Here is a 25,125-nt window from a genome sequence, read left to right on the forward strand (position 1 = left end):
GAATGCGAGTTATTTGAGAATACCTTAACAACCAAGAAAAAAAACTTCAGCTCTTAACCCTGTAGCAGAACTCGATGCAAGTAATATTAGCAAGTCCCTAATCAAATTATTGGATTATTGGAACGCTGTGAAAGTAGCCAGAAAATAAAATTTATTTAAAATGCTATTCTACAGAAATACTAAACTGTTAAGAGATCTATTCGCAATGTATTAATTTCAATCTTCTTTATTCCTTTCCTGTATTACAAGCTGTGCGGTTAGATGGTGTATCTTCAAGCGATTCCTTCGTAAATAGGCCCCGTGTAAGTCATTTCGCCTACAAGATTACATGTTGAACCATCCTAGGATGCCACTGCGCCATCCCGCGATGATACACATATCCGTGTGATGCAATCATATGCTAACGATACCGGTGGCCATTTTTTGCATAAGTTTTTGTTGTTTTAGATCTTCCCATTCTTTAAAGTGTTTGTTCTTGTAATGCTTATATTTATTAGCATTCGAATTGAACGTAATTTCGCAGAAGTCACAGGAATAAAGCGGAACATTTGAATGTGTAGCCAAGTGTTCACGCAGGCTAAACTTCGAATTGAGCATTTTTCCACAGTTTTCACACTCAAACAGCTGCTTCTGTTTGTGTATACGGTTTTTGTGATGAGAAAGTGCCCGCCGGGTAATGCTCTGGTGAGTACATTTATCGCATGGAAAAGACCCCCTTTGGTCATGTATCAGTCTGATGTGTTTCCTCAGGTTTTGATTACAGTCAAACCACTTGTCACACTGCCCACACTGCTCCCAATTAACCAGCTGCGGTTGATGATGCAACTTTATGTGCCGATCCATGGCCTGTTTCGTTCGAAACATTTTACCACACGTGGCGCAAATCTGATTTCCATCGCCGCTGTGCACTTGAGCAATGTGTACTTTGAGTGAATTACGGTTAGACAGCACCTTTTGGCACATTTTGCATTGAACCTTCACGTGCATTTGCCTGTGTGCTCTTAGCAGATGTTCCTTTGAGTATGTCATATGACACTGGGTGCATTTAAAAGGTTTATCCTCCGCCTGGCTGTGACTTTCAATCATATGCTGCTGAAGGTACCGTTTGGTTTTGTAACTCTTTTGGCAAATGTCACACCGGATTGAACCTAGATGAGCCCCGATGTGGTCTACCAAGTAAGACCGAATGAAGTACTGTTTATCGCAACATCGCACATACCCATTAGTATTGTGCTCCTCGCGGTAATGGTCCTGCACGGATCTAAAACTATCTAGTGACGCTGAACAGATCTCACATTCAAGCTTAAAAAAATCCTGTATAATCTTTTCGTAGTCACATTGTTTTGCACGTGATTTTTTTCCATTTCCACCGGTGTTATTTTCAACCTTCCTGCACTGTTGTGGTTCATCCTGCAGGTTTTCCTCTTGTACAGGGACATCTTCATCGTTACTATCAAGGATTAGTATTTCTTCATTCTTCGTTCTGGTCGAATTGGCAAGTTGAGCGACATCAAACTTAACTGGCGTTTGCCCAAAATTTTCGTTTTTAATAGACCTTGTTTCCTCGTCAGACAGAACGGCATCGCACAAATCATCGATATTCATTTGTTGTGCTGGTTGTAGGAAGGTTTTGTTTGCTTCACCAAGCAATTGCTGCTGATTTTCTAAAATCTTCTGGCAGTAGGAGTATATGTACGATACACAGTTTCGGCATGTTTTGCAAACGTGTGTTGGCAATTGTTCTTCGTACACGATCTTCATTGGAAACAGAGTAGAAATACAATTAAGCATCAGCATTAACAATGCAAACTCACAGAACCATACACTTACATCGAAACAGAAGATATTCTCCAATTCCTTCTGCAATTCTTCGTCCGTAATCGATATTCCGGTATCTTTTGGCAAACCACATAGACAAAGGCGACATTTTTCATTCATTCTTGGAACTTTTCTGTGATACTTGAAATTTTGCTGTTTATTTCTTGATGATTTTGTCAACAAATATCCATTGGGGATGTAAAACTGTCATCGGCTCATAGCTTTCTGACAGCTATCAAAAATGGCGTTAATGTCGGGATTTGAAAAATAATCGGGATTTTTTCTAGTTCTCTCTGTACCGAGCGACGCGACAATAAATCGTTAGAACAAAAAGAGCAGCCTGCATTTTTCGAAACTTTTTTCCAGGTATAACGGGCGGAAAATACATGCATGCATACATGAAAAGCATGCACTTTGACAATAACTGTCAATCAACGCGGTACAGTGGCAACAACAACAAAAGCATGTGCGCAGTGCGGTGATTTCGGTGCTGGGTCCCTTCGTTCGATCCGCTCGCGGAATCGTGTTTTCGAGTGTGGTTTTGCTGTTTTCCCTCAACATCTACTGCTGACTGCTGATTGCGTGTGGCAAAGATTTGTAGATACATTGTTTTCAATATTACCGAACTTCGGTGAGGTTTTGTGTAGGTATTGCTCTGGTTTTACATATTAATTCTGCTGCACCAGTTGCTTACAGTGTAAGTTAATTGTAATCTTACTGAAAATGAGTGATGAAGAAGGTAAGAGATATTTACTTTACAATAGTGGCCGCGGCACTGGTACTAGCGTTAGGAATTACTAATATAAAATTTATTTCCCAGATTGCCCTCCACTGTGCGACATGGATACGACGGTAGATGATTCCAACGGGGATGACGACGAATGGGAGATTGCCGAGGAACAAAACGATCCGGTGAAATGTTTGTTCTGCGAAACCATCTCACCAACGATGACGGTAGCCATACGTCATGCCAAACAGCAGCACGATTTTGATCTTGCCGGTGTTCGAAGAAGGTTTCATCTGGACGAGTATTCGTACATTAAAATGATCAACTATATTCGGCGCGAAAAACCAGCCCCGGAACAATTTAAAACGGCTACAGGCAGCAGTTTACCGTGGGCTGATGATAAGTATTTACAACCGGTGGAGAACGAAACTTGGTTAATGTTCGATCTGGACGAGTTGGATGAAATTATGCTTAATAATGGCAGTGGTAGTACCGGTGGTAATGGTGTATCAGGAGAGAAAGACAATGGGAATGATATCGGGGATACGATGACGCTTACCACGGACCAGTACCGCAAACTACAGGGAATTATTAACGACTTAACGGCGCAACTTCGTGAGAAGGAAAACCTGCTGCAGCATGCCGCAAGCAGTATAGAGAAAATGAAGGAAAGCTTTCGCAATGTGCTGGCCGAGCAGCAGCCACCGAATGGTAAAGCAGAGGAAGATAGTCCTGGAGGTGATAAAAAGTTGGAACAGATCAAGCGCAAGCTGGAGCATTGTGTCAGCAGCGTGTCCGTGGATGATGATCAGAGCTATTTTAACACATACTCTCACTTTGGAATTCATCATGATATGTTGAGTGTAGGTAGACTTGTGATTATTGATTTTGAAACCAAGTTAATTCCCTTTCGAATGTTTTCGAATGATTATAATATATTTTTCCTTTTGTAGGATGAAGTGCGCACCTCGAGCTATCGGGATGCGATCCTGCGTAATACCGACATTATGAAGGATAAAACGGTGCTTGATTTGGGATGCGGTACGGCCATTCTATCGATGTTCGCATCGAAGGCTGGAGCAAAGGAGGTAATTTCTGTCGATCAGTCGGATATCATTTACCAGGCAATGGATATCGTGCGCAAGAACAATATCGACAACATACGGTTTGTGAAAGGGCGGCTGGAGGACACGGAATTGCCGGTAGCAAAGGTCGATATCATTGTGTCCGAATGGATGGGTTACTTTTTGCTGTTCGAGGGTATGATGGATAGTGTCATATATGCTCGCAAACAATACCTCCGAGATGGTGGTTTAATATTGCCAAACCGTTGTAACATCAGCATCGCCGGATACGGTGATCTTGAGCGGCACAATGAATTTATCGGCTTCTGGAAGAACGTGTACGGGTTCGATATGTCCTGCATGAAGAAGGAGGTGCTCCGGGAAGCGATGGTCGAAGTGTGTAAGCCGGAGCACATAGTCACAAACGCGAACATTATAGCAAACTTCGACCTGATGGAAGTAGACGTAGACTGTCCTAACTTTAGCTATGAGTTTGAGCTGAAAGTCAAACGGGATACGCAGCTGACCGCATTGATTGGGTACTTTGACACATTTTTTGAACTACCGGAACACATCGAATTTTCGACCTCGCCGTACTCACGGCCGACCCACTGGAAGCAGACAATTTTCTACTTGGAGGAACCGATACCGGTCAAGGAAGGGCAAACAATCAGCGGAAAGTTTATCTGCCGCCGTGATCCGAAAGACGTGCGTTCGTTGTTTATCAATATTGAAGTTTTGAACACGGTTCTAAAGTATACACTTAACTAGCAGGTAGGAATACTGATATTGATCAGTTAAAAGCGCAACCACGCAAGAGTTGCACGCGAGCGAAAAGATGTAATAAAATGCAATCGGAAACTCTCCAATCCAACAAAAAGCGACCCAACTTACGCACGTAGGGTAAATGGATAAAGAAATGAAAGCTTTAAATTTTCGATGATTATATACATAGCCGAAGAACGTCACGTACACACATTTATCTGCTAGTATTTCTGACCAAACATGTGAATGTCGTTTTACCAAATGCTAATCATACAGCGGCTGAGCTGTGCGCGGGAGAGATATTACGCAAAGGTGGATAAAAACAGGAACTCATAGATTTCATTCTATTTAAAAAGGCAACACGCACGCATACGATGGTTGTGAAGTGAGCAACGGAAACTATGGAAAAAAAATACTGCAACTAGTAACACAACAACAAAAAGTTAATAATATAGTAACAGGATTCTGGTTTGTTTTTTATACACACAGAACTTTGCCCAAATCGATGTGCCCCAGCCAACAAACTTACGACCAACACAGGCGCACATTATAAGATTGAAATATGATTTTTCCTCACACTCTTTCTGTGAACTTACGCCACTTTTCCCAATATCCGATTTCAAACGAATGACAATCCCTAGTAAATTAAATAAAACGATCATCTGATGATCTTGTCACGGAAGTGAAATCCTTACACAAGGAAGTAGTAAACCGACGGTGCGAACCTTTTGCATTCTTCGGATCCGGCCCCAAAAGACTATCAAAAACCCTTCACAGGACAGGACAATGTAAACAGCACAATATGAACGCTCTGAAACCACTGTTCCGGTTCGCAGAGCAGGATAAAGCTTTAATTTTAAAATGCTATCTAACAGTAGTGGATCGTTCATCACTCGAAAAAGCTCGACCTGTGGTGTGACTCGTGGTAGCGACCAATAGTCTAGGCCATAAAGCTGGTTTGAAAATGTTGCATTTAAACATATTGTCGTCTGTTGGTTCACATTGATCCGCCGTTGCCAATGCATATGCTGAGAAGCTATAGAACTATTTGGCAAGTTAAATAACGCTTTAATCGAATGCAGTACATCTCGTATTAAGATTCGTTAACTAACGAAACATCTCTAGTAAACATTTTCTGAAGTGTTGTTCTTTACATTCAAACCCGTAAATAAATTCACATAATCGAGTTATGTACTGCAAATAGCAGAATTCGTAGCCATTCAACAATTACCCATTGTTGCTAACAATTACTAATTGCTCTCGCTTAAGCGTGCTTAAGGAAATATCTTAACTATAGCTCGGAATCGTAAACGTGATTTTATAAAGCAAAATTTGACGCGATAACGTGTTGTAATTTGGTGTTCGCTCACGTATTTTAAAATACGTTGAACATCGAACATCTCTTTAGCGTTGCTTGTTTGCGACGATCATGTAGTATGGATTAAAGTTAAAATGTTTACAGTCGTGCTTGACAAAAATTGTTAGAGCAGAGTTCAATAAAATTTAAAACAGTGAAACACATGGTTCTGGCTATTGGAAGTGACGATTCGACGAAACTTGTTAGTGATTTTGAATGGTTATTTTTTAACAGAAAAGAGTAGAGAGAAGGGTTTTGTATGAAAAGCAAGTTAAGAATGTCCAGAGAACTTATTTTACTCCACATAAAATTATTGAAACCACCCATATTGGTTTGCTCCAACACGTTTTCTAAAGTTCACGTACAAAACGAAAATTTGCCATAAGAATAGCTGTGTAACGGTTTTAGATGCTGTATGCCATAATATTTAAATGATACATTCCGCTCCGGAGCTGTTTGTTCACTGATCCGAAATGAGTGAGTAGGGATGGTCTCGGCTCAATTCGTCCATTTCGTCCGCAGACGCTGATACGTCAATAGCTTTCGCTTTGGTAAGAACTAATTCTGTGGTAATTTCATACATTTTCTGTATAATTCAATTCGTTTTTCTAATTCTTCTGCTGATCAAAGCTGAAGCAATCATTTTAGCGCGAGGTCTTGTTTCGTTTGTACGAAATATGACTACCAAAGGCTTTCAAAACTCGCATATAATTCCACGTGGTAATGATTGTCAATATCTAATGAAATGTTGCTTTTTGTCCTTTTTAGTTCTTAAATTTCTTTACGAAGTCCCTATTATCACATCAAGATGGGTAGGGAGGACAAAGCAACCTGGAAGTCCAATTATTTCCTGAAAGTCGTGGTACGTATAACCTTATAAGGTGATGAGCGAGCCATAGGTGAGAGCTGGCTGTTGTTATCGCGGTGGTGATTGGTTATGTGTTGAATTTACGCTACATGATGATCATTACTCTGTAATATGCGTACATGCTGCTCCTTGCTTGAACAAAGCTGAACCCAGGAGATTTGGCTGTGCGATAAATGCTTCAAGCAAACGGGTCTGATGCGTTAATTCGACCGCACTTTTGCATCACTGGCTAAACATAACCTCACAAATCGGTCGGTCGGTATGATTAATGACATGGTGTTGTTTTCCACAGCAATTGCTCGACGAATACCCGAGATGTTTCATCGTCGGTGCTGACAATGTTGGTTCCCGTCAGATGCAAACTATTCGCATGTCGCTCCGTGGATCGGCCGTCGTGCTGATGGGTAAAAACACCATGATGCGCAAGGCCATCCGCGGACATCTGGAGAACAACCAGAACTTGGAGAAGCTGCTCAACCACATCAAGGGCAACGTTGGCTTCGTATTCACGAAGGGCGATCTGGCCGAGGTCCGCGACAAGCTGACTGAGAGCAAGGTGCGTGCCCCGGCTCGTGCCGGTGCCATCGCTCCGCTGGAGGTCGTCATCCCGGCCCAGAACACTGGTCTTGGTCCGGAGAAGACCTCCTTCTTCCAGGCACTGTCCATCCCGACTAAGATTTCGAAGGGTACGATTGAAATCATCAACGACGTGCCCATCCTGAAGCCGGGCGACAAGGTCGGCGCTTCGGAAGCCACGCTGCTGAACATGCTGAACATCTCGCCGTTCTCGTACGGTCTGCAAATCCAGCAGGTGTACGATTCCGGTTCGATCTTCTCGCCGGAAATCCTCGACATCAAGGCGGAGGATCTGCGCGCCAAGTTCCAGGCCGGAGTTGCCAACCTGGCTGCCGTTTCGCTCCAGATCGGTTACCCGACGTTGGCTTCGGTACCGCACAGCATTGCCAACGGTTTCCGCAACCTGCTCGCCATTGCCGCCGTCACCGAGGTTGAGTTTAAGGAGGCCGAAACGGTCAAGGAGTTCATCAAGGATCCGAGCAAGTTTGCCAGTGCTTCGGCTGCAGCTGCTCCGGCTGCTTCCGCCGCAGCCCCGGCAGCAAAGGCCGAGGAAAAGAAGGAAGAGTCCGAATCCGAGGATGAAGATATGGGCTTCGGTCTGTTTGATTAATTTCCTCAGCACCGAATCGAGAGCTTCTGCTAACATCTCCGCTATGGGTGCGCTGTGGTATATGGAGCTGTTCGTGTTGTTCCCATGTGTGGTGGTTTCGGAGCTATATCTACTTTGGCACGGGCGTTGTAATAGCGGCGTATACTCGCCAAGGCTGGGGACGGCCCGATGGCGACACGCTGACCTTCCTTGTTACGTACCAAAATACGTATTTTTCTGCAAAACCATCTGGAGAAAATAATAAAAATCTACGAGAAAAGCTGCATTGAGTCGCAAGACTCAATTCGGAAACAAAACATTGGGCGATATTCTTTCAAATTATCGTGAAAGAAAACTAGTTTAATCATCGTGAGTATTAAATTATTTATTTAGTTTAGCTTAGCTACGGTAAAGGAGGAACGTTCGCGGTCATTAGTAAAGTCTCCGCAAGCACTTTTCACTGCAATAGACACAATCTGCCCATAGCTGATGGTTGGAGTTAATGACCATGTAGGAACAGTTTAGCTTAAGCACTTTCGTGCGAAGGTACACTTTCGATTGAAAGCACGGTCGGCCACAGCTGCATAGAGGCGCACGACGCAACAGCTCCAGCACGGTGAACGGTATCTTCCCCGGCAACGTGTATGGGATTTTCTTAAAGATAACCGTGTGTGCGGCTATTTCAAACAGGCTGGATGGCTGGCGGTGTTGCGTGTTCGATGTATTCAAACGCAAATCCGGTACGGTCGCTCCCTGTGAGTACAGCTCGTTCCCTGATAGGTCTATCCGGTCCAGTCGCAATCTGGAAAAACTTTCTGGTACTGCATCGATGCAGTTACTCGCCAGCGAGAGAATCCGCATTCGGCTCAGGTTGCAAAGCGCAAATGGCAGTTTGCGGATGTGATTGTTATCCGCTTGCAGTACCTCCAATTGGCTTGCATGTATCACATTAATCGGTAGAAAAGGCAACCCGTTGTCGGAAATATTTAGTAGGACCAGTGATGATTGTATGTTCGACTCAAGCAACCACTCCCAGCTGCAGTCAGCCAAATTGTTGCCGGATATATCTAGTTCACTGAGACGCAGCTGGCCAAGCGCACGCGGTAAGGTTCGGATACAGTTTTTCGATAAGCTTAAGTTCCTCAGCTTCTGCAACAGCAATATTTTTGAGTCAAAGCGCGTAAGCTTGATGTCGGAGATCTGCAATGTTACGAGCAGTCGGGAAAATCCTTTCGTTGGGTAATCCTTTCGATTCGCAATGACGCACTTGGTGGACAGGACGCTCGGTGAGTCTAAAATAGATGATTTTTTCTTACCGACCGTGAGGCAAGGTAAACGAAGCGGCGCTGATGTTGGGCAAGGAACGGTAATGCACTGGGACGGGTTAGCCGATTGACTACCGCCAGTGAGCACCAGTTTCAGCACTTTTAAAAATGCCATCAGCTGTACTTTATCACTTTTAATCTGTACATCGTGTGCGGGGGTGTTGAACGAAATTGTAACCTTCCCCTCATCCAGAAAGCGGGTGAATATTTTGCTTATGTTGTTCAGTGCGTTGTACTTGGTGCCACTTTTGTTGCTGGTCGTGATTAGCATGATTTTCGTTTCATCCCCCTTGCGTTCGGATCCTTTTCCGATTGCCAGAATTGTTTTCAGGAACGCTCGTTTACCTCCCGGAACGCTGCGGTTAATGGTGCAGGTTTCACAAATTAGCTTCATTGCCGATAATCGGTAGGACACATACGGGACAAATTCGTTGCCACAACTTTTCCGGGAGCTGTTCCGCTCAGAACACTCTGCTTTCGATTGTGTTTGCGCCAATTTCACTTTGACAGCGAGTGACAGTTGAACTGTGCATTTTCATCAAAGCAACCGAACATCTCGTACTCGACCAAACAATACCTAGCGAAGAAGGTTGAACAAATGCGGAAGTGAACCTGTAACCATGGGAATTTCGAATCCACCCAAAGGATCTTAGGAAGACACAACCAACTACGGCTGTAGAAGGAGAAAACGCCAATTGATTAAGGAAACGAAAATGAAGTTATCACTACCATTTCAAGGATATTTTGATCTACTGAAGCATCAACCGGGTGAGAAAAAGTTCGTATGCATCAATTGCGGCCGTCCTGTTTCAGGATTGTATCGTCAGATCAGCTCTACAGCATGGAAAATGATAGAATGCGTAAGTACGAAACATACACATCAGCGATACCTCATGCACGACCTGATGCTTGACAATGATTTATATATTTGTTCCAGGAGAAGTGCAAAAAACCAGCAGACAAGTACATTGAATTTGAGGTGCTTATCATACTGATCGACTTAATTCTGCTTTCGAAACCCGCATATCGACATATTTTATACAACTCCGATTGCAAGGTAAGCGTACCTAGAAAATGGTACGGTTGGCCCGCTTATCTACCTACAGTATCTACTTTTTTAGAATCTTTGGAAAATCGGCTGCGTTCTTATACTGCTGGAAGCCTACTGCTTCTGGTCGGATGCATTTCGCGGCATAACGAGCATCAGCTATCGATCGCACGTGAACGATCCTTTCCTGTCCGAGAAAGGGTTTTACCTCTCGACGATCCATTTCGTGGTGGGGTTTTTGCTGTTGTATGGTTTTATTTATTTGTTCACACGCGCTCTACATCGCACGGCGCCAAAGGAGACGGGTAATGGAAAAACCTACCCGCACATGTTACTGCACGGTGTTATTCTAGCAAGTATCGGGAAATTTATGTTCATCCCGATCAGCATCTGGCGGGGGAGCTCTACCGAGACTTGTATGGCCATCCATATCATACTGGTGCTGATGTACTTTGTGATATCGCTCGTACAGATGCACTCGGTCGTAAGTGACTGTGCGCGTTCTCGGTCATGTTTGATTGTAATTTTAGCGTTCATCATAAAGGCATACTTTCTGACCCGGGTGAGCGGATTGCTGCAGGAATTTGTTTAATAAACAAAACTCATCTCACTCTGCTACAGTTCTTGGGCAACTTTGTTGCCATGTTTTTGTGTTAGGGCGATTTGTTTCTTGCTTGCTGGCGATAAAGTTGCACCGATTGTGGTCAAGGTTTCACTGTAGGATAAATTAAGCTCTTCAGCCGTGGTTAAATTGTGTACCTCAAAAATCTCCTCGTTGGTGGCTTTCGAGCCCACGATCACGACGATTGGATAGCCCATTTTCCGTGCATCCAGTAACCTTTTACCAATCGTAAGCTGCGTGCGATCATCCACTATGACTTCTCCTTTACAGTGCTTCATCATTTGCAAATCGTTGTAAAGTTTTACAACCCACGGAGATGCTTGCGATTCTTCCTTGCTGCCCGCCTTTGGGGTAATGATGCAAACACGGTACGGTGCTAAGGCAGCTGGCCATCTTATTTCCTTCTCGCTGGAAAGAACCTCAATAGAGGCGGCAATTAGACGTGTCACTCCGATACCATAACATCCCATCTGTAGAGGAGTGGGTTTGCCATTAGATTGCAGACACGTAGCACCCAGTGCCTTTGTGTATCGATCCTCCAGGATGAATGCATGTGCCACCTCTATGCCTGGCTGCTGTTCGAGAATTTCGTTTCCGTTACAACTTTTACATCGTTGAGCAAATGTTGGAAACAGCTCGGCGTTCGAGTGCATACCGCAGCGGGTACATCGAATCAATTGATCTTCCCCCAACTCGCTGGGGAAGTGATACTCGTGTGACACCGAACCACCCATCGTTCCGCTGTCTCCGGCTACTTTAACGAATGGGACTCCTATTTCGCTAAACAGTCTACCGTACACTTCGTTCACTTCTTCGTACGTTTCTCGACATTGGACACGATCGACGTCAAACGTGTATAGATCCTTCATGAGGAACTCCTTTGCCCGCATCAACCCAAACCGGGGCTTCATTTCATCCCGGAATTTAGTCGATATTTGGTACAGCCGGAGTGGAAACTGACGATATGTAACCGGTGCTATGGCTGCAAGAAGCGACGTTATTGATTCTTCGTGTGTCTGAAAAAAACGAACAAATACATAAACTGCGAGTTTCTGGATAGTTTCCAAGTATGCTTAAACATACCGGTCCCAATATTTGCAGCTTTCCATGACGATCGGTAGTTTGCAGCAGCTCTGTTGGCGTTCCACTATCGCTCGAACCTAAGCGACCACTTTTCTTCCACAGTTCCGCCGACGTTAGCAGTGGAAGTGTTAGCTTTTGTGCTCCAATCTCTTGCATATGCCGGTCGACTAGATTTATTGCTTTCTGCAGAGATCGTTGTAGGAGCGGCAATAGATGAAACGTCCCATTACCTGCCTGTCTGATGAGCCCTTGTTCCAGCATAAGCTAGGAAAATAACAACTTGTTTTAAATAGCACAATCTATGGTTAGTTATTACAGCCGGAAAAATACCCGTTGACTTTTGGAAGTGATGTCCTGTGATTTAATAGTGGCATTTTTCGGAGTAATTAAAGCTGGTTGAAACAATTTTGAAATTCTCTGCATCGTTTATCTTTCTCGCCGCTGGAGGAACTGCGACGATCGTACACTGAAAGCATCGGTGCAAATATGTAAACAAATAAAGGGTCCTCGCCAATACGTCACAGCTGCGACCTAGTCAAATCACATGTCAGAGGAATATTGTCTAGATAACATCTTCCGTGCGCATTTCGAATTTTTGTAATAACTTTCGATATATGAATTTCTTTCACGAGAGAACTATAATTTTTTAAATGTCTTTGTTTACTAACCCTTTTGGGATTTAGGTTACTTTATTCATATAATACATCTTTCTGGGGTAAATCATACCAGCAGAAACGAATAAAACACAACAAATTATACATGTTCACCTTGCAAAGGTACCTGAACGAAAGGGAGCCAGCAGTGGTTGAATGAAACGTACTTAATTTTGGATTCAGGAGTTTAACAGAAAGTGCTCCCATTTCTGATGAAGGTCACACAGATAGGATCGTATTTGGCGATCCATGCTTAGTTCTTTAATGCTGTTTGATGCTTGAAAAACGACTAAAGTGTACACGGAATTTGTTCGCTATAGCAGTTAAGATGGGAATGTGTTCCACCGAGGGGATCTTAAGCTTCGGCGTTTGATGTTATACGCCTGTTGTGGCAGTGCAACCGATTAGTGATCCGTATGTTCAGGCTGATAACCATCCATATCGGGCAGTGCGTTGCCCCACTCACGTGCCATAATCAGAATCGTATTCTGGTGCAGTTTCGGACCGATCAGAGGATTCATCTGGGCCATGTAACAACACAGCCAGCTGGTAGGAGGAATGATACAAAAGAATGGTGTAATTAATCATAATGCGCCGTTGATGATTTGTTGAACTACTTACAACAACCAGCACGTTGCCGCCGTCAATATAAGCACGCACTGAACGATCCTATGGAAAAGGACATACGGTCAGTATGAATCACAAACATTTCCTCACCCATGATGAACGAAGGATACGCACCCACGGTTCGGGCCCTTGGGTGCAACAATCGGCAGCACAATGCCAACCACACCGAAGATGGCCGAGAAAATGATAATCGGCAACGCTGAAGCACCCATGATAGTATCCGGGAAAGCTTGGGGATATTTTAGCAACCAGAAAAACCACTATTTATCCCGCACGGGATCGATCGATTTTCTCGGTGGTGTTCAAGATGCGAAGAGAAAAATATCACATGACAGACCTGAACAATGACGTCACGAGATTGTGTTTTTCTTGCTAGCTGTCACTCTCAACTCGGTGTATCAGCTGTCAAAATATGCCACCTGGGAGAAGAGTTTATTTTTGCGTTTGTTTTTCGGAGAATTTGTTTTTGCACACTTCATTTGTTGTGCTGTGCTGCGTGGAGCGACGGAAAAGCCTTGTTGTACTAGAATGGATCGCCCAACAAAATACGTTTGATGGGCACGGCAAAGGTGAGAATATTATGTGCCCTTTACTGCACAAAATTTCGTTTCATATGTTGGCTGAAAAGTTACCCTGCTGGGCTAGTGATCATGCAGGAAAGGAATGATCGGTACGATCGTTAGAAACCGTGCGAGACTGATTTGTTCAGTGTAGCATTAGATGGTAGCATTCTGGTGAACTAAATCATCTGTAAACTGTTCTGCATTTAAAATAGCGCTTAGTTTTTTTTTGTTTAATCCTCAGCTATAGTCGGTGTCACTGATCCATACCGTAGTCATTAATTTATTCATGTTGTTCAGTGTGTGTTATGATAAACAGTGCTTGTATCAAATCAGGTCAACGAATGTGTATCGCAACAGCAACAAAATTACATCCCATTAAGAACCACAAAAGCAAGCTGTTAAGAAGTCTATTAAGGAAATTAAGGGTGTTGTATAAAACGACATGTCGGCTTTAAACCCGTGCAGGGGATGTATGTTAGGTTGTTTCAGAAGATTTAATAGATCGTTTGTATGACTATTTTATGTACGCTACAGGATAGTCGGGACAATGTTGATCCAGTTGCGATCTGATCCTCCTTCGTGGCGGTTTAAATTCATGTAAACTCGCAGCCGTTTTGATTCGATTGTTTTGTATAAAAAATAAGACGCACTGTAGAAAATTGATTAAAAGGCTACCATCGTACGTGGGTGGATTTTCTTGAAAATTACATAAACACGTGTTTCTGAAGGATGTTAATATATATGGTAAATTACGCAACATTTCATACACCCATTGACCCCAATGGGTGCACTGGGTTTTAGCGTAATCATACAATAACGCAAACTTCTTTTGTGATCATGCCCAAATTTATGTTATCCTACACGTTTGCTCTAACATTCGAGCATAAGTGGACAAAAAAAGGATGAAGATCCATAACGAAAATATCAAGTTCTCTCTTGGATCGCGAGAGTGCCTCGCGACCACACCACTCAATCCATCACCGTAAGCCTTCCATTCACGAACACAGCTCGCCAAACGGTTCCGTTGCTGGAGGTTTGTTTTGTTACCCCACCGGCGGATGATTTCGTGCGCTGTATCGTTCCAGACGTCGAGGCGAACAGGTTCGAAAAGTTGTGCTCCTATATCGAAAACGGTTTCGGCACTTAGCATTTGTGGCATTAGTTTTGCGCGTTCTTTACGGTAACGCAGAAGGAACGCGAGTGACGCATTTTGCAGCCACGTGCGCACATGCGTACGTTCAACAGGACGTGGTTTAAGATACTAACCTTAATAGTGGAACGAACTCGAGTGAGTTAGGTCTAGCGTTAGGCTAATGAGAAGGTACTATCAGCCTGCAGGCTTTGGGGAGTAAAACTGTAAAGCGTAGAACAAAACTTCCTTCAACTGTTTGCCCTTGCCCGCACGGTAAGTGATAATTAGTGAAAGTGTTTGAACGCTTAAACCACATTCCTAAGACAAAACGGCTAGAAAAATGACATCGAATGTGCTGTCCGGAATGGTTCTGACAAACGATGTGCGAACTGGGACCAGTTCATGGTTAGCCGGTTTGATGATCCTCTGATCCTTGGCATCATTCTTCCTCCTCCGGTTGTAGTGAATTAACTAACAGGCTGGCTATAATCTTGTACGCACACGATCGCGTTCGTGCTCCTTCTACCGTACCGAATTGTAATTGTGATCGTATTTTTTCCCACTGCCCATCATCCAAATGGTGTTGAACATTGGAATATGACCGTCCCATAATTATCTCGTTTTGTTGTGCATGGTTGTTTTGGCGTTATATTCTACCATTTCGATATGGTAGAACCGTTTCATTTAGCGATTCGTAATGATGGTGATTTTCTATGTGGCGTCACGCCGTTTGTCAAAGTGTGTGGCACACCGTAAACGGAGCGTGGTACACGTGTTTGCCGCTAAGTGTAGATATAGTTGTGACCAACTTCAGGTTGAATGGAGAATTATTAATGTTTGTACAGAATAAACAGCGCGTTTGTGATTGAAGCACCGCATAAAAACAGGCCCCCGTGATTGCTACACAACACAGCTCTATTGCAGGCTCCAAATAAAAATCCACGAAAAACGAGATGTCAATCGACGCATTACTTGGTTCATCCCAAGGTTAAACCTAACAAAAGAGGGTCATACCGTACTGGTTAGACCCGCGGTTTCTCGTCTTTCCTTCTCCAAAGCACCAAAGGCTAGTTTTATCTGGATGAGACTGGTTCGTGGTGGATGATACGTTAGCGTTCTAAACTCCTTTCCGATCGGTCCTGGTTTGCCGATGGTGAAATTGCATATCGATTCTGGATTTCAATCCAAGAGCTCATCAAAAATACGCACCTCCCAAGATTATACCTCCTCAACCTCCTCGGCTTCGAGTTTTTTCGGACATACAATCTTCAATAGTGATTCAACAGTTTGTACGAAGGATACAATTATCCCACGGTAACTTGTTAGGATGTGAAAGGTATTTTGGAGGAAAAGAAACACACTCATAAAACGGGCTCGTCTCTGTGTAGGATATGCGCTACAGTAAAGTTCGGCGAAAAAATTGGGGAGTACCTTGGGTAAACATGGTTGTGCGCCTACAAACCCTCTCACTCTCGAGGATTGCGTGAGGTTGAACCCTTCCAGTCTCCTTCAAACCCCTTTCCGGATGGTCAAGCTTTAGCCGGTTTAAAGCCGGTTTTTTTCAAATTGTCTTCTTCATCTTCGTAAACAACATAACAACATGTTGGAATTCCACCGTTTTGTCTCCTGGTGCCCAATGAATCGGCCGCAGTGTCTGATCGGGTTTGGGTATGCTTTTTTTTTGTTAGTAAATTTATTGATCCATTGGCTTTTTGTGGTTGTTGAGGAAGCATTCAAAAGTACTAAGGCAATCAAAACCATGCTCAGAGCAACGACGCGATGATGCGGTGCCGACTGTTTACACGTGGGTTTGTAAGCAGATGCCTGATCTTTAACAACGTTGTAGCTGCAGAGATTAAAAGGAAGTTATAAAGCTATCACTATTCGCTTCTGTTTCCGTTTGCAGAGCTTGTTAGTGATAAGGGCAAGACACTGTTTCTATGAACTATCTTGTATCTGCCCTGGTATGGTGTTAGTACATTCTCTCCTACATAGAGAGCTTTGAAAAATGCTAAAGAACAGGGATGAGCTTAAAAGAGGCGCGAACAATGTTTTCTATGTGGCCAAACTATAATGAAAAGTTAGTCACTATTAGGCTAGTAGTAAAGAAAATTATCTTAGAATATAGGTTATATAGTATAGTATCATAAAGTAGTATATTATAGTATAGTAGTATGGCAGATTAGATTCACTAGACATAGCTGGATAGACAATCCTTACTACGGGGAAACGGTGTTCCATTTTACTTTATTACACGCGCATCTCTCCAAACAGCACTCATATCCGAATGAGCGATAAGCGACATTGAACTTCGGCGCCAGATGCGTTGTTATTCGTATGAAGAATGTGTACCTGAAAACAGTTGTGACAATATAAACGCAAAAACAAGCCCGAATCGTTGAGTAAAACTAGTACCCGTGATAGTGATGCTGATGTAGTACTAATTGCCGTGTTTTATTACCTTTGCAGCATCTACCATACGCACCGAGGCAGAAGCAAGCTGAACGCCACTGAAACATGGGTTTGTCACGCGTGGAACGTGTCGTTCCTGGGACACGTTGGCTGCGCGGATATACGGCACAGTTTGTGGTAGCGGATTTGATCGCCGGTGTAACGGTTGGATTGACAGTACTTCCACAAGGGCTGGCTTACGCGACGCTTGCCGGGTTGGAACCACAGGTAAGATAATACGGAAGAGGGGAAACGTATTCCCATACCTAACTTGTTTCCTCGATCCTCCCCAGTATGGTTTATATTCCGCTTTTATCGGTGGGGTAGTGTACGCATTGTTGGGCGGATGCCGTGAGGTTACGATTGGACCGACTGCTTTACTATCGCTCATGACCAGTCGACACACGGGCTACGGTGGAGATTCTGGCCCACAGCTCGCTATATTACTGTGCTTCCTGTCCGGTGTGGTGGAGTTGCTAATGGCCGTTTTACGGCTAGGTGCGCTGGTGGATCTCATTTCGCTCCCAGTTACCGTGGGCTTCACATCGGCCACGGCGCTCATCATTGGGGCGTCTCAGCTGAAGGCGTTGCTCGGTATTCGTGGCGGTTCTGGGTCAGGATTCGCCAGTACCGTGCGCACTGTATTTGAAAAGATTGGCGAAGCACGTGTAGCCGATAGTATTCTCGGGGTCGTCTCAATCGCTGTACTGCTCGCCATGAGGGTAAGATATATTGGCCTCTGTTGGAGATGCTCCATTCAAACTAACTATACCTATGACACTCTTGTTTTAGAAATTGAAAGACATCAAAACACCCGCAGACGCTACGAGAGGACGTAAAATTGTAGGGCTTGTGTGCTGGTTAGTTGCAACGGCGCGGAACGCACTGGTAGTGTTGATTACTAGTTTCGTTGCGTTTTACTACGATCAGCGAGGTGAACGGCCCTTTATCCTGACAGGCACGGTTAAGAGTGGTATACCGGATTTCCAGCTGCCACCATTCAGTACAGTTCTGCCGGAAGGTGGAGGACCAAATGGAACCAGCCCGGTACAGCTGGGTTTTACCGGTATGATCGAAGAGCTGGGTGCCTCGATTGCGCTCGTCCCAATCATTGCCGTGCTTGGAAATGTGGCCATATCGAAAGCATTCGGTGGAAGCGGCATCAATCCGACGCGTGAACTGGTCGCCCTTTCGTTGAGCAACATTTGTGGATCGTTCTTCAGTTCCTTTCCAGTTACCGGGTCGTTTTCGCGCAGTGCTGTGAATCATGCCAGTGGTGTGAAGACCCCGATCGGTGGCATCTACACAGGTGCGCTGGTGCTGCTGGCATTAGGTGTACTAACACCCTATTTTCAATTCATTCCGAAAGCCGCCCTGAGTGCGGTGATCATATCAGCGGTCATATTTATGATTGAGTACGAAGTAATTCGACCGTTGTGGCGCTGCAACAAACGAGAATTAATCCCGGGCGCCGTAACGTTCGTGTTGAGTTTGATCGTCGGTGTCGAGCTGGGACTGTTGGCCGGAGTGCTGACCGATCTGGCCTTCGTCGTATATCGCACTGCTCGTCCATTGTTGACCGTTAGTGTTGCGAATACTTCTCTCGGTGCGCAGTACATTCTGATCCGTCCAAACCATAGCGTTATATATTTCCCTGCCGTCGAGTGGGTTCGAAACGTTACGTCTAAAGCTATCAAACAGCACGGTAACATTCCGGTCGTGTTCGACTGTCGGTTAGTGAACGGTAAGTGTGGGATAAGTGTTTCTAACGTGTTGCAGTGTTGTTTATATCCACTTATTGAATATTTATTTGTTAGAATTTGACTACACTGCCGCGACTGGATTGCAAATGCTGCGTAAAGAGCTGGAAAAGAAAAAGATTCCATTGATCATATATGGGTCATCAAGCGAGGTAAGGAAGCTCCTGCAGGAAACCCTGAAAAGCAGCCTGCTGGAAGTTAGTAATGATGACGAGCTAGAGATGTTGCTCCAAGAGTTGTCCACCGCTGAGGGAGGTAAGCATGAGCTGCGCGAAGTCGTTACACCGCTCCTATCGCCCGAACGTACACCGCCCATCGCTGATATCGAATTGTCTTAAGTGTATCCCAGAACGTGCCTTCTATGTGTCGTGTGTCTGTAAATGTGTAAATGGTAGATGTGCATTCGTTTGATTCATTTAATCGTTTAGTGTTACGCGTCATTCAACCATCGGACAAAATTTCATTGCATATGTGTTATGTTTGTAAGTTGTGCGGAGCAGTGTTGATGTTCCTTTCTGTTTGTATCCCCTATCTTGACCAACCGGATATAGGTGTAGGATAAGATAAACAAACGCAAAAGCACTCCTGGACAAAGACGATTTCTCACAAAACGAAACTACTTCGCGGAATTATTACCAATTGGCCATTGACCAGCGTATCGAATTAATTGTTTTACCATGTTTCTACAAGCTTTGTGAATGTAAAGAATACATAAATAAATTAAACGACGTTAAAAAACACAATTAACCGTGGTCATTTATCGCGTTTGTTCTCTTGGGAAGAATTCCGAAACGAAACCCGATTACAGATTGGTGTCTAATAATAATTTGTTTCCAGCCGATTGTTATTGTACAATGCAAGACAACTGTTGATAATTCAGGGTTTATATTTATTCTATAACGTTGGGCATTTATTTTGTGCGTGATGCATTTGTTAGCGATCTCGGAAAGCATTTGCACAACAATTCAACTGAATTTTTAAAATAACAAATGGATGCCCGGATAAAACGAAACACAGAACATCCAGTGACTGGAGCGGATTCCTCAAAGCTTTCAAGTAAAATAAAAAACAACAAAAGTCAATAATTTATTTCATTAAGGAAGATTAATAGTTTTCTTCCTCTACGACCTGTTTCAATTATAGCAAGATTGTAAGACTTTTTAAACATAATTTAAACAATCAATATTCGAAGCATATTGCCTGGAGCGGATTGGTTCGGAGCTTTCGTTCCGGCTGGAGCAGTCCATCACTAGGTGAAAAATTGTGCGCAAAGCTGTTAATCGAAAGCCAGCCATTTGCGGTACCAGTTCTCTGCCTGATTGAGCCGGTAAGTTCAGTGTTCTAGTTGGTAAAATATGTTTAGGTAATATACAGCACATTCATATCCGCAAAACAGAGCGTTCAACATCAACATAAAACAATGCTGTAACATAGCATTCGTTCTCGGTTGCTATGCGCTTTGATTGAGCTTCAAGGCCATTGGTGAGTGATTGGTAATAACCAGCATCTAGCGTAAACTGTGACATACAAAAAGGAACTTTTCCATTAGTAAAGCAGTTTACATGTGTTGTAAATGCTGTTGTTATGAAGAACGACACAATTGTGTACTACAATGTTCGGACTACAAAAGCGAACCGCATCTAGAATGTTCCGGCGATATGCTACGCAGACAATTCCACGTGACAGAAACTCTCCTACCCCTGTGTTTTTGTAGCAGTTCGTGACGCACTCGCCGGGGCAATGGCTTACACCGGTTTCGTTTGACCACCAGCTGGAGGCGTTAATTGTGTGTTCAATGCTTCGGAATGTGTGAACAAAACGTTTTAGTGCGAAAAGCGGAACTTTTCCGAACGGAGTACTATCGAGATAGCTTCTGCTTTTGGCTGTGCAAAACCCTCACCCTTATTACAGGAAGCTTGAAAGTTTCCAGACACGAGCATAGCGCTTACGACATGTTGCGGCTTTTTCGAAGGGTTATATAATGAGCTCGAAGAGTTGGCCGTAGCTTGATTTGTAAGGATATTCAACGATTCAAACGGTTCCTTATGCTATCCTTGCTCCATTGTGATTGTTTGGAAATATCCAAAGTGAAATAATCAGCATATTATAATCAATTGTCGTACAATTCTTATTGTTATTAACAATGTAATTATTGTATCATTATTTGCAATACGGTATTAACAAAACTACGCAATTTTGTTGAAAATGTGGAGTTAGGTTTTATATAACCGTACATGAACAGAAAATACGGTGTTTTAAAAGACGTTATCTTATCGCAAACGTGTGGCTTCGTTGTAAGCTTTTTCATCGGTGAAAAATACGGCTGCGTTCTCACCATCCTGTGATGTCGTAATGTCCCCCGGACACTTGATATCGATTTAACACTACATAGCATAAGAAAAGCAGGCGTTGCAACAAAAAACTAATCCATGACAGTATTTGCTTTTTCTTCCACACACAGGTGTCGCTAGGACAAAAGATTCAATACCATCATGTTTGCCGGACTGCTGGATGCCGCACGGAACTCACCCTTCCGCACACCGTTCACACGTGTCCAGTGCGACGATGGTACACCCAGCACGGAAAAGGCCATCGTACCGGGCCGATCGGTCCAGGCTGCGTCAGCAAGCCGCGAGGTAGAGTTCGGTTCTAACGAATTCTTCGGTCTGTGCGCTGTTGGCGGTATCCTGTCGTGTGGCATCACGCACACGGCCGTTGTACCGCTCGATTTGGTCAAATGTCGCCTGCAGGTCGACCAGGCCAAGTACAAGAATCTGTTCCACGGATTCAAGGTCACCATCGCGGAGGAAGGTGCTCGCGGTCTCGCCAAAGGATGGGCACCGACCTTCTTCGGCTATTCGGCACAGGTAAGATAAGTATTTTTCTTTTACCGGAGGCTTAAGAGAGATATCAGCTTATCATGTTTCACGTGATGGACATAACATTTGCCTTGGTACCACCGCCCGTGACCTTTTCTGGGAGTTGAAGCTTTTGTAAGCGCTGTGCTGCTTGAGTAAGAAGCCATGTGACTATTTTGGCACGGTAATCGAATGCTAAAAGAGGTTGGGAATCACTTCTAATACAAGTTGCACGATGTGCGAGCGTGAGATGATTCCGTTCATGCGAGTTTTAACGCGGCACTCCGCTGTACGCCGTTGTATGAGTAATTGAACTGGCCTTGAAGCGGTTCACTGTAGACACATGCCATCATGCCTCTTACGCAATCCAACGTACGGCCGCATGGAAAGCGGTTTATGCATTGTGCATTGCCTTGTGCAGCATTTAGGGATGTTTTAAATCAATAATGCTTATAGTTGTAGATGATAAAACTATTTTCAATCTTGAAAAATGAATTCCCTCGTAAGAAGTACTCCTTGTGAGAAGTGTTTCGCACAACGGGAGAATCTAAGCGTTGCATAAAGATTCCTTTCGACGATTAAGATATCTGGAATTCTATTTACTGCCTTGAGCCGTATTGAAAAAACGCTGGGAATGCTTAGAAGCTGCTCAGGCCAATGTCACCCGGGAACCGTTGACCAACCTGTCTGTGACGTCGGCCAATATTTTAGGATTCGGAATTGAAAACCGTAATATCGTGGGGCTTCTACCAAAATACATCCCCAAAAAACTTATGAAGTTTCTGTTGCAAAAGAAAATATTCTTCATCAAAAGATAAAATAAATCACCAATCAACCAAAAACATTGATGGTGTTAAAAGCTTAATGGATTGTTGACTGAACCTGAACATCATTTCGGTTTGGGACGGATTATTTCAGTTTACATATGAATTGTTAACAAAAGAGTCTCCCGCATAAATAATTTTTAATTTTAATAATCACGATTGAAATATGGAAAAGGATAAAATTAGTTATGAACAAATTTATTGAAAAAGAATTTGATTTCAAATTCTTCAATAAATATCCCTTGGTATACTTGTCACTATAAAAAACTTATCTCTTTACCAGGGTGCCTTTAAATTCGGTCTGTACGAAGTATTCAAAATCAGGTACGCGGATATGATTGGCGAAGAGAATGCATACCTGTACCGTACCTGGGTGTATCTGGGAGCTTCGGCATCGGCCGAATTCTTCGCCGACATTGCACTAGCACCTCTGGAGGCGGCCAAGGTTAAGATCCAAACCATGCCAGGATACGCCAACACGATGCGACAAGCCATGCCGAAGATGCTGGGCGAGGAAGGCGTTATGGCGTTCTACAAGGGTCTTGTTCCGCTCTGGTGCCGTCAGATCCCGTACACGATGATGAAGTTCGCCTGCTTCGAAAAGACCGTTGAACTGCTGTACAAGTACGTATGACTAGGATCTGCTATTGGGTGTTGAGGAGAAGCTTGTACTAAAATTTTCTTCATTTTCTCACACTTTCTTCCCTTTGACAGGCATGTCGTACCGAAGCCACGTGACCAGTGCTCGAAGGGTGAACAGCTAGTGGTAACGTTCGCTGCCGGTTACATTGCCGGTGTGTTCTGCGCCGTCGTGTCGCATCCGGCCGATGTGGTTGTATCGAAGCTGAACCAGGCCAAGGGATCATCTGCGATCGATGTGGCAAAGAAACTTGGCTTCATGGGCATGTGGAATGGATTGACGCCGCGTATCATCATGATCGGTACGCTGACCGCCCTGCAGTGGTTCATCTATGATGGTGTGAAGGTAGCCCTCTCGATCCCCCGTCCACCACCGCCAGAGATGCCGGAGTCGTTGAAAAAGAAGCTGAACGTAGAGTAATTCTTAGCTACAGTGAAGGGAGTTAATTATTTAGTGATGGTGCACCACTCTCGGTGGTTCTCGTGCTGAGTAACACGGAAGAATAATGGAAAAGGAATGTTTTGTACTACCGAGCAAGGCTTCAAGGTGTTTAAGTGAAAATGTTACTTGTGACGTGATGCAAATGATATGTGAGAAAAAGAGCGTTTGACTCGGAGATTCCATCTACCGAATGATATTTTGTGAAGCAATGTAACCGAACGTTCGATTAGTTCATTCCGTTAGCGTACCCAACGCTGTTTGTTTTATGGTAAAAATGATGGGAAGAAAAACTACTACTTGTGCGAGTGTGAAACGTGCGGTCATAGTTGCCCTGGTGGTTTTGCCTAGCGAGCCTTGCGTTCACAGTGCGACAACATCATCGTGAATAAAGTCCTGAAACCGTGTGAATTACGATACGATTAGTAAACATAACAGCATGTTTAATGTGTTTTTGTTACGTGAGAAATGTCCTTCTATTCGCCCCGTCGCTCTCGTCTTTCGTTGGTACGTGTAGGAGAAATGTTTGAGTTATGGAACTCCTGGTGTCAATTGAATTCATGCAGCGTGTTACAACAACGTGTGGGTGATCGATAAATTTGTTGCTTGTGTACGCTTAATTATGCAACGTTCGGCTCTCACTATTTGACACAGTTTTTACGTAAAATAGAGAAGAAAATTCACCTACTGCATTGTGATGATTACATGTGAGGACATTTTGGTCGGAAAACCCAAAACATTGCTGCAAGTCAATGTAGATTGTGCTGTATGATCGAGCATGTAACTTTTACGGCCATTTCAAACCCATTTCCGTAAGTGGGTTAATACTACAATCCGCTGGCAGTTGTCCTTCGTCAGCTGATAAAACCCGAAACACACGTTCGCTAATGCTTTGTCTAAGGGGACGTCATCAATGGAAGCGTCGGATATTTCTCAACTTGAAGCGTGCTGATTGCCACGGAAACTGAATGTCATCTCTATCGGAACCACGCGAATCACATGATGTTACTACACGAGAATAAAATAATGAAAGAGGGAGCATTTGCGGATCAGAAGTAAAAGGGATACTTTTGCTCTCGCTTGGTTCCGTACATATATTGCCTGTGAAGGGTGGCATTTCACTGCAAACGCGCGAAACCTTCACATTTTCTCTCACTATTTGACATGTACTCAGTCTGTTCATCTTACTTTTCTCTCTTGCAGCAACGGCATGTGCATATGCTCGCAGAATTTTCCTTCTGAAAACGGATGGAAAAAGCGATCTGCGGGAGATCCGCTCGTGTCTCGACCACGGTACGAATAATGTATTCCGCTGTTGCACAAATACACACGCACGC

At 43.9% G+C, this 25,125-nt stretch overlaps 9 protein-coding genes across 12 annotated transcripts; 5 read left to right on the forward strand and 4 right to left on the reverse strand.

Moving 5' to 3' along the window:
• Nucleotides 1-241: 241 nt before the first annotated feature.
• On the reverse strand, nucleotides 242-1,986 carry LOC128297127 (zinc finger protein 431-like). Its single transcript, XM_053032696.1, has 2 exons — nucleotides 1,831-1,986; nucleotides 242-1,755 (listed from the first exon to the last, which is right to left on the reverse strand). The coding sequence occupies exons 1-2, from the start codon at nucleotides 1,936-1,938 to the stop codon at nucleotides 394-396; spliced, it is 1,470 nt and encodes a 489-aa protein (XP_052888656.1). The 5' UTR covers nucleotides 1,939-1,986; the 3' UTR covers nucleotides 242-393.
• Nucleotides 1,987-2,081: 95 nt separating this feature from the next.
• LOC128305832 (protein arginine N-methyltransferase 1) lies at nucleotides 2,082-5,873 on the forward strand. Its single transcript, XM_053043452.1, has 3 exons — nucleotides 2,082-2,557; nucleotides 2,639-3,408; nucleotides 3,499-5,873. Exons 1-3 carry the CDS (start codon nucleotides 2,542-2,544, stop codon nucleotides 4,378-4,380), a joined length of 1,668 nt encoding a protein of 555 aa, XP_052899412.1. The 5' UTR covers nucleotides 2,082-2,541; the 3' UTR covers nucleotides 4,381-5,873.
• Nucleotides 5,874-6,222: 349 nt separating this feature from the next.
• On the forward strand, nucleotides 6,223-8,075 carry LOC128299416 (60S acidic ribosomal protein P0). The gene is made up of 3 exons (XM_053035376.1): nucleotides 6,223-6,282; nucleotides 6,500-6,593; nucleotides 6,892-8,075. The coding sequence occupies exons 2-3, from the start codon at nucleotides 6,540-6,542 to the stop codon at nucleotides 7,783-7,785; spliced, it is 948 nt and encodes a 315-aa protein (XP_052891336.1). The 5' UTR covers nucleotides 6,223-6,282; nucleotides 6,500-6,539; the 3' UTR covers nucleotides 7,786-8,075.
• A 99-nt stretch (nucleotides 8,076-8,174) lies between these two features.
• Nucleotides 8,175-9,554, reverse strand: LOC128297607 (leucine-rich repeat protein 1). Its single transcript, XM_053033285.1, has one exon. The coding sequence runs from the start codon at nucleotides 9,481-9,483 to the stop codon at nucleotides 8,197-8,199; it is 1,287 nt and encodes a 428-aa protein (XP_052889245.1). The 5' UTR covers nucleotides 9,484-9,554; the 3' UTR covers nucleotides 8,175-8,196.
• Nucleotides 9,555-9,635: 81 nt separating this feature from the next.
• On the forward strand, nucleotides 9,636-11,169 carry LOC128309994 (uncharacterized). Of its 3 annotated transcripts, none has more exons than XM_053046521.1 (3): nucleotides 9,636-9,949; nucleotides 10,027-10,146; nucleotides 11,030-11,169. In XM_053046521.1, the coding sequence occupies exons 1-3, from the start codon at nucleotides 9,803-9,805 to the stop codon at nucleotides 11,054-11,056; spliced, it is 294 nt and encodes a 97-aa protein (XP_052902481.1). In that variant the 5' UTR covers nucleotides 9,636-9,802; the 3' UTR covers nucleotides 11,057-11,169. The 3 variants fall into 3 exon arrangements, with proteins under 3 accessions (XP_052902481.1, XP_052902479.1, XP_052902480.1); XM_053046519.1 differs by lacking the exon at nucleotides 11,030-11,169 and adding an exon at nucleotides 10,211-10,743; XM_053046520.1 differs by lacking the exon at nucleotides 11,030-11,169 and adding an exon at nucleotides 10,211-10,743 and having other exon boundaries at nucleotides 10,033-10,146.
• LOC128309992 (probable proline--tRNA ligase, mitochondrial) lies at nucleotides 10,694-12,304 on the reverse strand. The gene is made up of 3 exons (XM_053046518.1): nucleotides 12,173-12,304; nucleotides 11,843-12,106; nucleotides 10,694-11,775 (listed from the first exon to the last, which is right to left on the reverse strand). Exons 1-3 carry the CDS (start codon nucleotides 12,263-12,265, stop codon nucleotides 10,753-10,755), a joined length of 1,380 nt encoding a protein of 459 aa, XP_052902478.1. The 5' UTR covers nucleotides 12,266-12,304; the 3' UTR covers nucleotides 10,694-10,752.
• Nucleotides 12,305-12,493: 189 nt separating this feature from the next.
• LOC128296980 (V-type proton ATPase subunit e 2-like) lies at nucleotides 12,494-13,425 on the reverse strand. Its single transcript, XM_053032519.1, has 3 exons — nucleotides 13,237-13,425; nucleotides 13,117-13,164; nucleotides 12,494-13,041 (listed from the first exon to the last, which is right to left on the reverse strand). The coding sequence occupies exons 1-3, from the start codon at nucleotides 13,332-13,334 to the stop codon at nucleotides 12,900-12,902; spliced, it is 288 nt and encodes a 95-aa protein (XP_052888479.1). The 5' UTR covers nucleotides 13,335-13,425; the 3' UTR covers nucleotides 12,494-12,899.
• Nucleotides 13,426-13,626: 201 nt separating this feature from the next.
• On the forward strand, nucleotides 13,627-19,771 carry LOC128310792 (sodium-independent sulfate anion transporter). Of its 2 annotated transcripts, XM_053047511.1 has the most exons (6): nucleotides 13,627-13,691; nucleotides 17,287-17,496; nucleotides 17,562-17,990; nucleotides 18,061-19,012; nucleotides 19,086-19,283; nucleotides 19,580-19,771. In XM_053047511.1, exons 2-6 carry the CDS (start codon nucleotides 17,335-17,337, stop codon nucleotides 19,588-19,590), a joined length of 1,752 nt encoding a protein of 583 aa, XP_052903471.1. In that variant the 5' UTR covers nucleotides 13,627-13,691; nucleotides 17,287-17,334; the 3' UTR covers nucleotides 19,591-19,771. The 2 variants fall into 2 exon arrangements, with proteins under 2 accessions (XP_052903471.1, XP_052903470.1); XM_053047510.1 differs by having other exon boundaries at nucleotides 19,086-19,771.
• A 463-nt stretch (nucleotides 19,772-20,234) lies between these two features.
• LOC128299404 (phosphate carrier protein, mitochondrial-like) lies at nucleotides 20,235-24,217 on the forward strand. Its single transcript, XM_053035365.1, has 4 exons — nucleotides 20,235-20,355; nucleotides 21,490-21,895; nucleotides 22,994-23,334; nucleotides 23,425-24,217. Exons 2-4 carry the CDS (start codon nucleotides 21,521-21,523, stop codon nucleotides 23,768-23,770), a joined length of 1,062 nt encoding a protein of 353 aa, XP_052891325.1. The 5' UTR covers nucleotides 20,235-20,355; nucleotides 21,490-21,520; the 3' UTR covers nucleotides 23,771-24,217.
• Nucleotides 24,218-25,125: the final 908 nt, after the last annotated feature.

Source organism: Anopheles moucheti, chromosome 2 (genome assembly GCF_943734755.1).
Source record: "Anopheles moucheti chromosome 2, idAnoMoucSN_F20_07, whole genome shotgun sequence".
Lineage (NCBI taxonomy): Eukaryota > Metazoa > Arthropoda > Insecta > Diptera > Culicidae > Anopheles > Anopheles moucheti.